The 17,275-nt window shown below is 41.3% G+C and overlaps 1 protein-coding gene across 1 annotated transcript in view; it reads right to left on the reverse strand.

Moving 5' to 3' along the window:
• Positions 1-17,275, reverse strand: part of LOC140122852 (kinesin-like protein KIF28) — a 49,937-nt gene that overhangs the window by 24,222 nt on the left and 8,440 nt on the right. The window contains exons 4-13 of the mRNA XM_072144098.1: positions 16,704-16,739; positions 15,850-16,074; positions 13,792-13,946; positions 11,838-11,949; positions 10,117-10,184; positions 3,064-3,206; positions 2,791-2,912; positions 2,214-2,304; positions 1,501-1,555; positions 1,301-1,424 (exon numbers count right to left, since the gene is read on the reverse strand). Of these exons, the coding sequence (XP_072000199.1) occupies positions 1,301-1,424; positions 1,501-1,555; positions 2,214-2,304; positions 2,791-2,912; positions 3,064-3,206; positions 10,117-10,184; positions 11,838-11,949; positions 13,792-13,946; positions 15,850-16,074; positions 16,704-16,739 (1,131 nt within the window). The remainder of the gene's footprint in view (positions 1-1,300; positions 1,425-1,500; positions 1,556-2,213; positions 2,305-2,790; positions 2,913-3,063; positions 3,207-10,116; positions 10,185-11,837; positions 11,950-13,791; positions 13,947-15,849; positions 16,075-16,703; positions 16,740-17,275) is intronic.

Here is a 17,275-nt window from a genome sequence, read left to right on the forward strand (position 1 = left end):
GAAGCCTACTATTATAGAGTCATCAGAGAACTTGTGGAGGTAGCAGCTACATGAATTGTACCTGAAGTCTGCTGTGTACAATGTGAAGAGGAAGGGAGCAATAACCGTACCCTGAGGTGCACCTGTACTGCTCATCACAGTATCCGACACACAGTCCCGGGCTCTCACATATTGAGGTCGGTTTGTGAGGTAGTCTAGGATCCAACTAGAGAGATGGTGGTCCACTCCAGCCAGATCCAGTTTATCCCTTAGTAGCCCTGGCTGTATGGTATTGAAAGCACTGGAGAAATCAAAGAACATTATTCTCAAAGTGTTCCCAGGTTTCTCCAAGTGAGAAAGATTTCGATGTAGTAGGTGGATGATGGAATCATCTACACCAATGCCTGGCCGATAAGCTGTAGGGCGTCCATAGATTAGCTCACTACAGGGCGGAGATGTGCGAGAACCAACCTCTTGAAGACCTTCATCAAATGGGAATGTTTTCCACAGTTGTGGTACCCTTCCCAACTCCAGGCTCATGTTGAACATATGTGCAATGATACCACAAAGCTTATCACCACAGGTCTTGATTAATCTTGCACTAATTCCATCTGGTCCTGTAGCCTTGCCCACTTTGAGTCTTTTCAACTCTTTTCTCACCTGAGCACTTGTAAGGATCAAATTGTTGCCTGATGACTGACAGCTGGTTTGACTGATCTGGGGATGAGGGCTAACAGCAGGGGATCTAGTGGGGGAGACATTGAGTGTGGAGGAGACAATAGAATGGTTTCCTGATTACATGGACTCATGTTGTCTCAGGAGGGAAGCCTGTGAGGTGGGGCTGGGCTTTGGTTGCATTCATTAAAAAAAAACAACATATGACTTTTCTGGGCTGCTCACTCCTAAGCTCTAATTCCCCACTGATGTCAGCTCAACTCCCCCTGTGAGCTCTGTTTCTGTGAAGGATCACAAATGTGGGGGCGAGCAGCCAACCACAGCCATTGTGATGATCACATGTCCAGCTCAGGCTGGTGCAGGATGCTCCAGCAATCCCAGGCAGCCAAGGATGTGTTGATGGTGTTATGCAGCAAACAACCAGTGTGTATGAAGAGCGCCCAGCACTTGAGCCGTCTTTATACACCTGCTGGCTGTTGCACCTTACCAGTACGTTGCAGTCTTACCAGTATGTTGTTCAAAAATGCCTTCTCAAATTACAGAATTTCCTCCAGAGAAACACCACACCTTTAATTGGACTGTATATGGTATTGCAGCTCGGTACATTTCACATTTCATTGCATTGAAAAGACACAATACAACTCACCAGATGTTGTAGTTTAGTGTTTGTAAAAATGGGTACACCATTTACAATCACTTTAGCCTTGCCATGCGGCTTTACCAGCAGCTTTTTTTCAATGTTGATAAATGTAGCATGTTTTGGCAAAATTCTGTATAAAAAAAGCACATTTCTTAAAAGCAAGGTAAAGAATTGCATTTCATAAAAATATATTTTCCATCACATACCCAAGACCCCTTAAGGTTACTTCATTAGAAGCTGCCTGACCAACATTAGATGTTCCTGAAACAGAAAGATTGTATGTCATTTTTAATCTTGAATTAGAACTAAGGTTTAGTTCAACATAAGGTATTTAAAAACTTTACATATCTCTAAAATTTACACTGCAGAGGACTACCATCGTAAATCCCCAAAAATTTTTACGGTATAACTTATTATTGATAAATTTTATATAATTCTGAAGTACAGGCAGTCCCCGGGATACATACAAGATAGGGTCTGTAGGTTTGTTCTTAAGTTGAATTTGTATGTAAGTCGGAACTGTATATTTTATCATTGTAATCCCAGACTTTTTTGGTCTCTGTGACAATTGGATTTTAAAAATGTTGGGTTGTCATAAGAATCAATATTAACACTAAAGCTTCATTACAGACACATTTGGTAACTGTTATAGCTGTTTATTGTAGCCTAGGACTAAAGTACAGTAATTACCAATATCCAGAGGTCCGTTTGTAACTAGGGGTCGTATGTAAGTCGAGTGTTCTTAAGTAGGGGACTGCCTGTATACATTCAGAACTCTGCTATCAGAAAATATTAATACATTTTAATGGATGCATTTAGTCACCATTTTTCTACAATGAAAGAAGAATTAATTTTGTAACCTACAGCAGTAATAGCAGTAATAATTGCTTTAGTAGCACATCCATTTATTACACTGTACCTTCTTGCATAAAGTGCTTAAGAACTCCGGATAACTGTGGATCTTCATTAATGTTCAGAAGATAAGGAAATGACTGGATCATGCGTCTTTCCTGGAAACAAAGATATGTTGGCTCAATTTACAAACACTAAATGGAGCGCACAATCTGAGTTTGATGAAAAGATTTCACAGCCATACATTGACCGTAAGGAATCCTATGGCAGAAAATATGTACTCTGCATTCTTAAAAGAGTTGTTTGAAGGGTTGAAAAGCATGGCTGAATTCTTCCAAAAACAGCCACACTCCTGAGCCAGAAGCCTGCTGACAGTTAGAGTTCAATGATTAATTTCATTACTGATGGAAGCTTTCTTTGGTGCAGGAGGGTGGGTAGTGGTGGGTAGCTTGTCCCATAGAACAAGTACATCATCATGGGCAGCATCATAAGCACCTTCAGAAACTGTCCCCAGAATTGTGATGATGTACCAGGACTATCGGACTTCAATTAATTTAGGAGGGGACATCTTGCTCCAGCATGAATTGTATTACAATTTTTACAAGCAAAAATTATTCAAGGACATATGACTGATTTCTGCTCACCTGTGTTATTACAGCAAACTGTTGCTCCCATTCTTTTCTGGCCTCCTGTAGCTGATGTTCCCAAGCCGACTGCATTGCCTGGATTCGTAGTTCATTTTCTGTAAACAATCGTCGGAGTTCTTCTGTGATTCAAAAATCATATGAAGGCACATTAATAACATTACTTGAAGTTGTCAGTGGTCTTCAAATTCCCATGAAAACAAGACTATAATATAACTGCCAGATAGAAAACTCACTTCACAATAGAATTTATTCCACACAATTCCACCTTACTTGTTTCTTGCTCCACCTTCTTTCCTGAGCTACCAAGTCCTGCCAGTCGAGACAACAATTTGTTGTTTTCTGCCTTCAGGTCTTTGATAAATCGCTCTGTAGGACTCGCATTTATAATGGCTTTGTTCTTAATTTTCTTTGTTCTAATTAAATAACACACACTTTTAGACTTAGTCTACCAGCTCCAAATTCACAGCAAAAGTGAAACCAGCATTGTGTGGGATTCTTTGAGTGTTATAGACATTTGGTTCCCAGCAATCTAATTTATAAAGCTACTTGCTGTAGATCCCGGCGTTGCCCGGAAACTGCTCTTAGCTAGAAAATAGAATTGGTGAACAAAAAATATTTTATATCTATCTTTGTATCTATCTCTCCCTACCTCTCTCTCAGTCACTCTCCCTGCCTGTCTCTCAGTCACTCTCCGTGCCTCTCACTCACTCTCTCTGCCTGTCCATCAATCACTTTACCTACCTACCTGTCTCTCGGTCACTCACTCACCATGCCTTTCTCTCATTCTACCTGCCTGTGTCTCTCTCTCCCTGGCTGTCATTCTGTCACTCACTCAGTCTCCCTGCCTGTCTCTATCAATCACTCACTCTCCCTGCCTGTCTCGCTGTCACTCACTCTCCATGCCTGTCTGTCTCTCACTAAGTCTCTCTACCTGTCTCTCAATAACTCTCCCTGCCGGTCTCTCTGTCTCTCACTAACTTCCCCTGCCTGTCTCTTTATCACTCACTCTCTCTACCTGTCTCTCAATAACTCTCCCTGCCGGTCTCTCTGTCTCTCACTAACTTCCCCTGCCTGTCTCTTTATCACTCACTCTCTCTACCTGTCTCTCAATAACTCTCCCTGCCTGTCTCTCACTCGCTCTCCCTGCCTGTCTCTCACTCTCCCTCCCTGTCTGTCACTCACTCTCCTACCCTGTCTCTCACTCTCCCACCCTGTCTCTCACTCTCCCACCCTGTCTCTCTCTTGCTCTCCATGCCTGTCTCTCTCTCACTCACTCTCCCTGCCTGTCTCTCACTCACTCCCTCTCCCTGCCTGTCTCTCACTCCTTCTCCCTGCCTGTCCCTCACTCCCTCTCCCTGCCTGTCCCTCACTCACTCTCCCTGCCTGCCTCTCGCTCACTCTCCCTGCCTGCCTCTCGCTCACTCTCCCTGCCTGCCTCTCGCTCACTCTCCCTGCCTGCCTCTCACTCACTCTCCCTGCCTGCCTCTCACTCACTCTCCCTGCCTGCCTCTCACTCACTCTCCCTGCCTGTCTCTCTCTCTCTCTCATTCTCCCTGTCTGTCTCTCTATCACTCTCCCTGCCTGTCTCTCACTCACTATCCCTGTCTGTCTCTCACTCAATCTCCCTGCCTGCCTCTCACTCACTCTCTCTGTCTGTCTCTCTCTCTCTCACTCTTCCTGTCTGTCTCTCTCTCACTCAATCTCCCTGCCTGTCTCTTTATCAATCACTCAATCTCAATGCCTGTATCTCTGGCTCTCACTCACTCTCTCTGCCTGTTTCTCACTCACTCTCCCTGCCTGTCTCTCACTCACTCTCCCACCCTGTCTCTCATTCTCCCTGCCTGTCTCTCACTCACTCTCCCTGCCTGTCTCTCACTCACTCCCTCTCTCTGCCTGTCTCTCACTCACTCCCTCTCCCTGCCTGTCTCTCACTCCCTCTCCCTGCCTGTCTCTCACTCAATCTCCCTGTCTGCCTCTCACTCACTCTCCCTGTCTGCCTCTCACTCACTCTCCCTGTCTGTCTCTCTCTCACTCACTCTCCCTGTCTGTCTCTCTCTCACTCACTCTCCCTGTCTGTCTCTCTCTCACTCACTCTCCCTGTCTGTCTCTCTCTCACTCACTCTCCCTGTCTGTCTCTCTCTCACTCACTCTCCCTGTCTGTCTCTCTCTCACTCACTCTCCCTGCCTGTCTCTCTCACTCACTCTCCCTGCCTGTCTCTCACGCACTCTCTCTGCCTGTCTCTTTATCAATCACTCACTCTCTCTACCTGTCTCTCAATAACTATACAGAAACTCAAAGTTGTACCAGAGGGTGCAAGAGATTATTGACAGCCGTAGCAGCAGTGGGATGTAAAAGCATCATCCAAACCTGGCTCAGCCCCACAGCCCCCCCTTTAAGATTGTTTTTAGATAAGCTCACAAATATAATGAATATATACTGGATAGGAGCCTCCTTGAATAGGGAAAAGTGTGTACAATCTTTTATCAGTGTGCTGTCACCAGAGACAAGACATCAGAAATTGCTTTGTGAACACAGAAATTGCTTTTGTGGTACCAGGAATGACAGCTTGTGGGAGATGCCCCTTTGGAAATTGAGCGAATTGGATCAGGGATGGTAGTAGTGGTAACTAGCAAATAAAAGTGGTAACATTTAACAATATATCATGCTTGGGCTGGGGTGTAGGGGGCGTAACCCCCGAGGATGCAATGTTGAGCCGGTGTCATGATTCTTTGCTTTTGTGTTAATTATATTGTGTTAACGCCCCCCTTCTTTCTCACCCTCCACTCATGAACTCCCCCCAGAATTGGACATAACTAACCTGTAAAGACGTCAAATTACCATTCTACACCTTATGGATCTTTAAGCTGAATGAGGATCTCACTACTGGCTAGAGAGAACTAAAGCTGTCAATCGGAACTAAATAAATCCCAACAACCTGGTGACCCCCCCCCCCCCCTTCTTCTTTCCCTCCCTCTCTTTCCTATTAGTCCCAGATCCAATGTTTGTATTGATGACCCTATTGTTGGGGTTTTGTTTTTTCATAAAAATGAAAATTATTCAATAAATACAGTTTAAAATAAAATCTCTACAGAATATGACAATGCCATATAAATAAAGATTATTATTTAGAAAAAATAAATAACTCCCCCTGCCTGTCTCTTTGTCACTCCCTCAATCCCCCTGCCTGTCTCTTTGTCTCTCACTCAAACTCCCTGCCTGTCTCTCAGTCTGTCACTCACTCATTCTTCGTGCCTGTCTTTCTGTCACTCACTCTCTCTACCTGCCTGTCTCTGTCACTCACTCATGCCTCATGCTCATCTCTTTGTCATTCACTCTCCCTGCCTGTCTCACACTATCGCTGCCTCTCTCTCTGTCACTCACTCACACTTCTTGTCTATCTCTCTGTCACTCACTAACTCACTCTCCTGCCTGTCTCTCACCCACTCTCCCTGCCTGTCTCTCACTCACTCTCCCTGCCTATCTCTCTGTCAATTGCTCAATCTAACTGCCTATCTTTCTTTAACTATCCCTATCCATCTTACCTCACACATAAGCTGTTTTATGCTCATTGCCTATAGCAATGGTGGCGAACCTATGGCACTGGTGCCAGAGGTGGCACTCGGAGCCCTCTCAGTGGGCACCCAGGACATCACCCCAGAATAAAGTTCACCAGACAGAAATCAAAGAATCTGTCTGCAGAACCTTCCTACAATGATAGATGAATTTGTCCTCCTCCTTTCAACTGCGTTGGTGTCCTTGGGAGGCTCAGCTTCTAACTGCCTCAGCTTCTAACTGCCATAGCAGCAGCAGCAGCAGACAATGGCTCCTGTATATGGTGGTTAATAAGTGTATTTTGGAAAGTGCAGGGTAAAAATTTTGATCTAAAATCTAGTCTATGACGTTCCCTGAGTCACAGAGAGTGACTATGCAATTTGGTGATTGTAAACACAACGGTGCAGATTCCTTTAACCCCTACGGGACACAGCATCTTTTGGCCTAAAGGACGCAGCCCCATTTTTCAAATCTGGCCTGTGTCACTATAAGTGGTTATAGCGTGGGAACGCTGTGAGATATCCAGGGGATTTTGAGATTGTTTTCTCGTGACACATTGTACTTCAAATTAGTTTAAAAATTTGGATGAAATCTTTTGCGTTTAGTTATGAAAAAAAACAAAATTTGGCAAAAATTTTGAAAAATTCTTTATTTTCAACGTTCTAAATTCTCTACTTTTGATTCAGAAAGTCATTGCACCCAAATAAATTCATAACTTACATTTCCCAAATGTCTGCTTTATGTTGGCATGGTTTTTTAAGATTCCACATATTTTACTAGAATGTTATGAGGCTCAGAATTTGGGTGCCATTTTTCACATTTTTTGTAAAATCGCCAAAACCTGTATTTAGATGGACCTGCTCAACTTCTAATTGACACTGAGAGGCCTAAATAATAGCGAGACTCGTAAATTACCCCATTGTGGAAACTACACCCCTCAACATATGAAAAACCACTTTTAAGAAGTTTGTTAACCCTTTACGTGTTTTATAGGGGTTAAAACAAAATGGAGGTGGAGTCTGCAAATTGTAATATTTTTTCACAATACACTCATTTTGGGTGGAAAATTTTACATTTCTAATGGATAAAATGAAAAAAGGCTCCACAAAGTTTGATACGCAATTTCTCCCGAGTACACCGATACCCTACATGTGGTGGTAACCTGCTGTATGGGCGCACGGCCGGGCATAGAAGGGAAGGAGGCGCCATTCAAATCAGATTTGCTATGTCACATTGTACAGGCTATAATTTTTTTCTTTTTTTTATTGTGCACCTATAGGGGCTTATTTCTTTTGCCACATGAGATGCACTTTTCTAATACATAATTTTGGGGCATCTATAGCTAATTGGTGAGATTTAATTAACTCTTTGTTGGTGGAGGAAATGAAAATCATCAATTTTTAGGAAAATTTTTATGTGTTTTTTTTTTTGGCCGTTAACCATACCATGAAAATAGTATATTATTTTTATTCTTTGGGTCGCCACGTTTATGAAAATACTTCATTTATATATATTTTTTTATTTTTTCCCATTTTTACTGTATAAAAAGTAATTTGGCAAAATTGTTGTTAATTTTAGCATCACCGTCTTTCATATGCATAACTTTTTTATTTTTCACCTCAAAAATCTGTTTAAGGGCTTATTTTTTGCAAGAATGATAGCTCTTTTTAGTGGTCTTATTTTAGATTGCGTAACTTTTTAAAATCACTTTTTTAGAGCATTTTTAAAGGGCATTAATAAAAAATCATCTTTAGCAGAGAGAGTTTTTTTAGGTTGTTTTTTACGGGGTTCACTTTGCGGATCTAATAACGATTCTGTTTTATTATACAGATTGTTACGGACGCAGGGATACCAAATATGTGGGGGTTTTGTGTATTTTATTCAATTGTACTGAATAAAAACTAATTTGGAGAAAATCTTATTCATTTTAGCATCACCATCTTTTTATATGCATAACTTTTTTATTTTTTGGCAGATAAATCTTGTTAGGGGCTTATTTTTTGCGAGAACAGTTGTTCTTTTTAGTGGGCTTATTTTGGAGTGCATAACATTTTTTAAATCACTTTTTAGAGCATTTTTTATAGGGTATTAATTAAAAATTATCTTTTTTCGGAATGTTTTTTGCGTTTTTTTCCTCCGGCGTTTACCGTGCGGGTCCAGTAACGATTCTGTTTTATTATGCAGATTGTTACGGACGCGGCAATACCAAATATGCGGGGTTTTTTTGTGTTTTTATGTTTTTTATACTTTATTAAGTTTTTTTATGGGAAAGTGACATTTTAGGGGCTTATATTTTTATGTATTAATTTTTTATTTATTATAATGTGTAGTGTTAACTGTTTTTGCATATTTTTACTTATACATACTTGAACTTAAACCAGTGATGCTCTGATCACTGGTTTAAGTTCAATACACTGCTCTACAATACTATTTTATTGTAGAGCAGTGTAAACTGTCTGAGCAAGCTTGCGCATGCTCAGACAGTTTACAGCCAGACCCGGAAGGGGTCTGGCTGCCATGGAGACCGGGCAGCTCCGGGGCACATGCCAGTCCTCGGAGCTGCCCGGAAGAGGATCGGATCCCCCGGTAAGCGGCACGGGGGATCCGATCCACAGCGCTAACACCGTTACACGCCGCGGTCATGTTTGACCGCGGCGTGTAAGGGGTTAACACCCGCGATCGGAGCCGGCTCCGATCGCGGGTGTTAGCGCAGGCTGTCAGCTGTACTAGACAGCTGACAGCCGCTGCTTCTGGTACCGGCTCCGTTCGTGAGCCGGTGCCAGAAGCAGGACGTTATAGAACGTCCCCGTGCGCTAAGCATCTAGCCCCGGGGACGTACTATAACGTCCAGGTGCGCCTAGGGGTTAATGGAAATACATACACACACACACACCTACATGTATGTCCACTTAAGGAATCTGCACCGTCACTCTCTGTGATTCAGGGAATGTCAGTTTTGAGCTGAAATTTTGACCCTAAGAAAGCTTATGTGTGAGGTTATATGGATAGGAATACAGAGATAGGGGGAGATTGGGGAGATGGGGAGATATCAGAAAACTGCTCCAGCTGCCCATGGAAATCAATCAGAGATCAGCTGTAATTTTAAAAACAGCTGTGGGAAAATAAAACATTAGCTCTGATTGGTTGCCATGGACAACTAGAACAGTTCTGCTCTCAGACACTTCTGATAAATCTCCCCAAAGCCAAAGTGACAGTCAGAGACAGTTGGAGACAGAGATAGACCGAAAGTCAGAGGTAAAATAAAAACAGATACAGTCAGAGGCGGCGACCGTCAGAGACACTCAGACAAACGGTCAGAGACAGTCAAATACACTCAGAGAGAGAGAAAAGGTCTAAGATATTCAGAAACAGAGACAATCAATCAGATACAGACAGAGACAATCAGAGACAAAGACAGTCAGAGACAGAAACACAGAGACAGTCAGAGAGAGAGATACATATAAAATATTTTTTGTTAGCCCATTCTATTTTGTTACAGCTAAGAGCAGTTAGTTACTATCCCAGGCAATGCCGGGAGCTACAGCTCTTGGTGCACTGGAGGCGGGACTAATCATTCCGGGGCACCGGTTTCTATTTTTCTATGCTGTCCATTTCTACCCAATACTGCCCCTTTTTTCAAAATATTGACATCCTCCATAGAAATTAGTAGCAAGAAGAAAAAAAGTTTGCTGTGCACAAAAATTCTTTGATAGACTACTTTTACCATTATATACAGTATTTTTTGAAACATGTCCAAAATTGACAAATACCTTTCGGCATATCTGAGTGTAGACAATGTCTCTTCGTAGCATATATCAGCCGGACTGACTGCAGCAATCTAAGAAACAGGAATATGATTTATGCAAAACCCTGTTATCACATTCCTGCTCTCTGAAGAGGTTGTTAGGGCATTTTAACTTTCAGTATTTTGTTTGGCATTATGCAATAGCATTTGATTTCTCAATCCTAGTTAGGTTTGTACATATTGATGCAAAATACTACTGTTTAAGTTAATTTTCCATTAAGTACAAGACCCTATCTTGCCCTTCAGTTTGCATCAATCTTTCAGATTGACGTATATACAGCCGATTTATGCCCCCCCCCCCCCCCATAGACGGCAATGGGCGCACGGCGGCATACGGGAGCGGTACGGTGCAGCACACGTGTGGCACCATACCGCTTCATACCCCGTGAAAAGAAAGGACATGTCATATCTATTCTCGGCATACGTGCGCCATATTCCCTTATGGAGAGTGGTGGGGGTGAGCAGCGCTCACCTCCTCCTTTCCCCAGCGCCACCTTGTGCTCACGCCCTAAGACATGCAAAAAACATTTGAATGCGCCCTAAGACATACAAAAAAAAACATTTTATTTATTTCTCCTTCAACATAATCATATAAGGGCTTTTTTATGTGCAAGTTGTATTCTTGGATGGCAACATTTGGGGTCTATATATTGTTTTGCTTAACTTCTATTGATTACTGGAATAACTGAATAAAAAAAGCCCAAATTCAACAGAGCGGATTCAGAGGAAGGCAAAAAAACTATAATGCAAGAGGCAATTACCCTCTATATAAGCACTTCTTGATAGGGCAGTTATAAAAATAAATAAATTGCCTGGTACAAAAAGGATCTTATCAGATGTCATAGCCAGTATTGTATAATTCCTTAAATATACCTGTCGATGACATAGATATTCTGTGATTATTACCTGTTGTTTTAAAGTTTAACTTTATCCTAGCTCAAACAGACCAATTTTTCTAGCCTCTTGTTATATGTGAGACTTTTCTTTCCACTTGGGATGTGGAACACAAAGCTGAAATCCATGTTCAAGCAATTGTCTTAAAAGGGAATGATCACATTGTGGTATTGGGTTACTAAATTTCTTTGTGGTTTAATAGGTGATTTCTGCTGACAAGTTAGCTTGAAACATGAAATTCTTTGATTTCTTGTACTTTGCACTGTAAGTTCTCATAATGTAAGGTAATGTCAATGTACCTAAATTGTATTATAACCCCTTTAATATCAGGGACATCAAATGACTGGGACAGCATGACAGGGACACTTACTTACAGATGCAGGCACAGTGACTCTTCTTATTTTTGTTATCCGTGTCCTCTTTCGTTCTAAAATCAACTTTTATAATTATGCCAATGCTCAAGGATTTATTACCATAGGCCCTCTGTGCTGTTGGTTCACAGCCTTTTACAGCTTGCACTGAGCATCCTCCTACCAGTGTGCTGAAACTTTCTCTGTTGCTGTGAGATTACATGAGGCAGGGGGTGGGGGATACATTGTAACAGCCTGTGAAGCTACAGCATGGAGGAACTATAGTAACACCCCCTAACAACATGTCCTTAGAGTGACACCTATTTCATACTAATGATTTATCCTAAGCATAGGACAAAACTTTTTAATTCCATAAAAATGCTGTGTTTCTAGTACTAGCTTTCTATACATTATGGCAGAATAGTATCTTTTTATACTGTACCATAACAGTCCTGCTATTTCCTCCCAAAGCAGACTGCAGAAGTTTGGTCAGCACCGAATCTCTATATGGAATATGTAGAACTTTCTTTCCCATTGCAGCCTCGGCAAGAGCACTGAAATATCAAAGACATACATACCATAAATTTGTCCTTTGATCCTCTAAAATTTCCAACCAACTTTTTTATTAATTTCAAGGAAGTTATTTACGGTTAAATATAACTTATGGTGCTTACATATTATACTTCTATGATTTAAATACTTTTTCCTGCATCGCTCTAGAGTTATCTGTTCTCTACTGGTTGTCAGTTTTTATCTTTTAAAGAAAACGGACTTGGAAAAATGAATTTAGAGAAGACATGGGTCACTCTATTCCGAATCAGCTTTATGTTTAGCTCTGTACCATGTCAACTTGCCATAAACATGCATTGAGGCGCAGGGTGTTTTGATTATATCCAACTGTCGGGTAAGTGACCAGCTCATTAATGCAAAGTGCTTCATTTATGGTCAGGTACAAAGCAGTGGGACTTCAATAAATACAGTGGTTCTTTTATTCCAAAAAATATTACAGGTAATGTTTCCACCTTCTCCATGAAGTAATTTTCAAAGGTAGCCCAGCTACTTTTTTTTGTATATGGTGTTTTGCTACCATCTTGTGGATTTGGATATTCATCACATCACATGCTCCTCTACAGCCACTCCCAGGTGTCTAATGCCTATTCACAGAGCACATGGTACTGAAATGTTCTATATAGCATTACTTTATTTCTGTAAAAACCTATTTTTATACAAAAACTATTTGGCAGTGTATGTACTATGCTCTGTGAGGACTGGGGGAGTGCTAAAAATTGGTCTCCTGGTGACTGGTTCCCTTTAACTTTTGGTGTACAAGTTTCTGTTTATGTGCTGTTATTTTAATATACCGTATTTTTTGGCCTATAAGGCGCACCGGAGTATAAGGCGCACCTCTAATAAATGCCTGCTAAGACACCTAGGTTCATATATAAGGCGCACTGGAGTATAAGGCGCAGGATCAAATGCAGTACCTAAAAATGACCAGCAGGTGGCAGACCTGTGCACAGTTCAAGCCAGCTACACTTCCTGGGAAACTTGTCTTCAGTGGGTCAGAGAGCTCCGATCTCAGAGGTATGGGCTGCTGGGGGTTAATGCAGGGTGATGCAGCAGGGGTTAAGCGGTCTCCCTCTGCCCCTTCTCCTTCCCTCCTCAGCCTGGGTTTTATTCCTGTGGGGTTCCCTGTGGCTCCTTCTCTTTCCCCTATTACAGGGCTGTCAGGTATGGGGGATTGTTTACTGATGATGATGATGATTGCCTGTGTTCGGCACTATGGCATCTCCGGTCTCTCCGTGCTAGGGGAGGGCAGGATGGGCACAATGTTAGTTGTGGTGCCAGGGCACTTCAAGAGCTAGGGACCCTGTATACTGTGTGGGAAGGTGCAGGAAATTTCTGGGGATGGAGCTATTAAACACTGGTAAATGTACAGTACATCTTGTCTGTAGTACATTTCTGTATAAGTTCATATATAAGGCGCACCGGCCTATAAGGCGCACCTTTGATTTCTGAGAAAATTAAAGGATTTTTGGTGCGCCTTATAGGCCGAAAAATACGGTAATCTTTTGTATAAGTGTCTAAATACATTTTGGCTTCATGTGATATAAGAAAGATTATCAGATTTTTGTGGTTGAAGTCCCCATTTTTGCGGGTCATAAAGACAAAACCTTTAACCTTTTTGTCTAACAGGGCAGAATGAGGAGGCTACTCCTTCATCTAGTTGTCATACAACAGCATGTAAAATAGTAAAATGGGAAGATACAGAGTATTGTTGATCTTTTGGGAAAATAGGACAAATAAGATCAATGGAAAGAAGAAGATAAAAAGAGAATCATGGTATTTATTTCTATTTTTCTCTTGTGGTAGACCCTAAACCATCGGTACTATACCTGATTACATTGCCCAGTGTAGTTAAGCTGAGATTAACACAAGCTCCTTCTCTTAGGCGATCTCCTTCAGAACCAGATGACTTTTGTCTTTCACTGCCAGCAAGATCTACCAAGTTTATAACTGATTGTTTAGTGATATCATCATTTAAGAAAATCTGAGGGAAACAAAACGGTTCTTTAGAAAATACATTTTTCACTTTTTATGCTTTATTCATTCAAAATTTCAGTTTTGTAATTTAGTGTTTGTGAAAACACGATCAGGGGTGAGAGAAGTTTACCTTTTCATTATGTTCCCCTGTGTTTTGACCCTATACTAGTCATAAGATCATGAAATCCAATGTTAGATTAAAAAAAAGTTAAGCTGCTGTTATTACTTTCCAGCATGGTGGCATTCTTGATAAAAAATATGGAAATGAGCGGCCTCCAGGGGCTGATAATCCATTCCCTACCCTGTATTTTAATTTAGCCAACAAATCTCGTAGAAACTTTCCCTGCCTGCAGCTGGCTCGATAGGAGTGTGACGACGTAAGGAAAGTCTCAGCGCTCATGGGTGGGACTTGCAGAATGCTGGGTGATGTCTCCAACAGTGATACTTCGCGGGAATAGATTATCAGTTCATTTGCATATTTTATATAGATCTATTTTTCAAGAAATACGCCTCACTGGCCTATGTATATATATATACACACACACTCACCGGCCACTTTATTAGGTACACCTGTCCAACTGCTCGTTAACACTTAATTGCTAATCAGCCAATCACATGGCGGCAACTCAGTGCATTTAGGCATGTAGACATGGTTAAGACAATCTCCTGCAGTTCAAACCGAGCATCAGTATGGGGAAGATGCCAGAGGTCAGAGGAGAATGGGCAGACTGGTTCGAGCTGATAGAAAGGCAACAGTGACTCAAATCACCACCCGTTACAACCAAGGTAGGCAGAAGAGCATCTCTGAACGCACAGTACGTCGAACTTTGAGGCAGATGGGCTACAGCAGCAGAAGACCACACCGGGTGCCACTCCTTTCAGCTAAGAACAGGGAACTGAGGCTACAATTTGCACAAGCTCATCGAAATTGGACAGTAGAAGATTGGAAAAACGTTGCCTGGTCTGATGAGTCTCGATTTCTGCTGCGACATTCGGATGGTAGGGTCAGAATTTGGCGTCAACAACATGAAAGCATGGATCCAACCTGCCTTGTATCAACGGTTCAGGCTGGTGGTGGTGGTGTCATGGTGTGGGGAATATTTTCTTGGCACTCTTTGGGCCCCTTGGTACCAATTGAGCATCGTTGCAACGCCACAGCCTACCTGAGTATTGTTGCTGACCATGTCCATCCCTTTATGACCACAATGTACCCAACATCTGATGGCTACTTTCAGCAGGATAATGCTGCCGCCTAAACCACCTATATTATAATTCACTACATGCGCCACAGTTGGCACTCAGTTGGCACAAAGTTTGCCTGACAGGAAACAGAGTTTGCTGACAAGACAAAAGGCATTCTCTTGCAGTCCCTGGCTGCCCAGGCCATGCTATGTATGGTGCTATTTTAAAGCGAAACATGATAGTCTGCCTCGGACTGCAAGAAGAATAAGTAGTTATAGAGACGGTTGGATTATCCTTTCTCAAGGATTTTCCGGTTCAGGGCGCCATGTAGAAAAGCTACCACGATGATCCGAATATCTTCTTCTCTCAACTGTATTAACATCCTCAGCACGTCAATACGGTTGAAAGATGTGGCGGGGCAGTTAGCAATAAATTACAGCCATGATGGCACTTTGTGATTAATAAGTGGATATTGGTTGTAGTCTGAGCATTGGGCCTTTGCATCACTGCTTTCAGTTATCTTCGTAATGGGAGTTGAGAAATACAACTGCAAAATGGGAAGGACAACTTTCAAGTCTAATATCAAAAGCTGAGTATTATTCATTGGTCTTATTAAATAGAATTGGATCCACAGATGGTACACACTTGGGGAACTGTCCAACCGAAAATGCAGTTGCAGCTCTCCATGTGCATCTACATACAACTAACAATAATCTGCCATGTTGCACCTGTTTAAAGTGAATAGTGATGACCATGTGGGAGCGGCTGCTGCTTGAATTCATGCTTGTTGATGCTGTTGTTCTTGTTTTTTTCCCTTGTTCCATTAATTTTTCAATTTGATAATAGCTTTCACAGGGTACACGTTTCAGACCATCAACATAAAATCCTTGATGCTGGTCTTCTCGCACCTTCAGACCCCCAGACTTCTTTGTTTTAGACAGCAGATCTGTAACCTGAATATAAAGTTGTGTTATATTTCTGCATGTATAAAGTTCTAACTTTTTTATATATCTCCCTCAATAAATAAATACATATATATATATATATATATATATACATACAATATATATATATACACAATATATAGAGAGTATATATGTATATACACACAGTATATATTCATATTGTATATATGTTCCTCTTAAAATTCTTATTCTTTGCTATTGTTACAGTAGTTATGTCATTAGGGCTGTGACAGGTCTGTTACTTATTTATGGGACCATCGGGCATGTAGAGGTCCTGAATGGCAATGATGAACTATTTCTCTTTTTAATGGAAAGCAAATACTGAAAACTACATTCAATGTTCAGTTACAAATCCACTAGTTATAGCATGGGAAATTCTTAGTAATATTGTGGTGCATCAGACAAGCAGCCAGCTGCAGTTGTGTGCAGATGTGATAGTTCTGTTTTAAAGGGTTTCCCATTAAATACACATATCCACGGTTTAAAGTATTGTTTCGGGAACCTTTACAATTAGCAGAATGGAGACTTTTGGCACTGGCTGTCTTGTAAGCTGTCCCAAAAATCAATGGACAGCAGGATAAAATAACTAAAGGTGACAGCATAGACAGCATAGTTACCTGTTCATTATAAATTTCCAGCATACTGAATGTAACCTGAAAAGATAAGAATGAATCCATAGTTACCATGCCATATAAAACCTGTACAATGCTACATAAAGATTTTGGGAGAGCAAATATGTAGAAGGAAAAAGGAAAACATTTTTCCTCTAGCATCAACATTTATAAAGTAGCTCAATGCCCATTTTTAGGAAGCCTTATTACATAAATTACAATTCAGCAAAACCACTAAAATCACTTCCAGTAGGAAAATACATCCTACTTTTAAGTTTTAAACACAACCTATGAATGAGGAGAAAGAAGTGAGGCAATTCAGTAACATCAATGATGAAATAAAATATTAACAATCTTTATTTGTACAAACATATATTCAAACAGATATAGTTAAAAAGTATCAAAAGATATATTTACAGAGTTGCAATAGTGGTATGCAGCAAAAAAGCAGTCATTCCCGCACATACAAGGAAATGTATAGACAACATTGAATATGAGGAAGGACTGGTATCAAAGAACATAAGGCCGAGGCAGCATTAATACCATAGATCTACACAGTGGTGCTCAATACGAGCCGA

The sequence above is a fragment of the Engystomops pustulosus genome, chromosome 3 (assembly GCF_040894005.1).
Source record: "Engystomops pustulosus chromosome 3, aEngPut4.maternal, whole genome shotgun sequence".
Taxonomy (NCBI): Eukaryota; Metazoa; Chordata; class Amphibia; order Anura; family Leptodactylidae; genus Engystomops; species Engystomops pustulosus.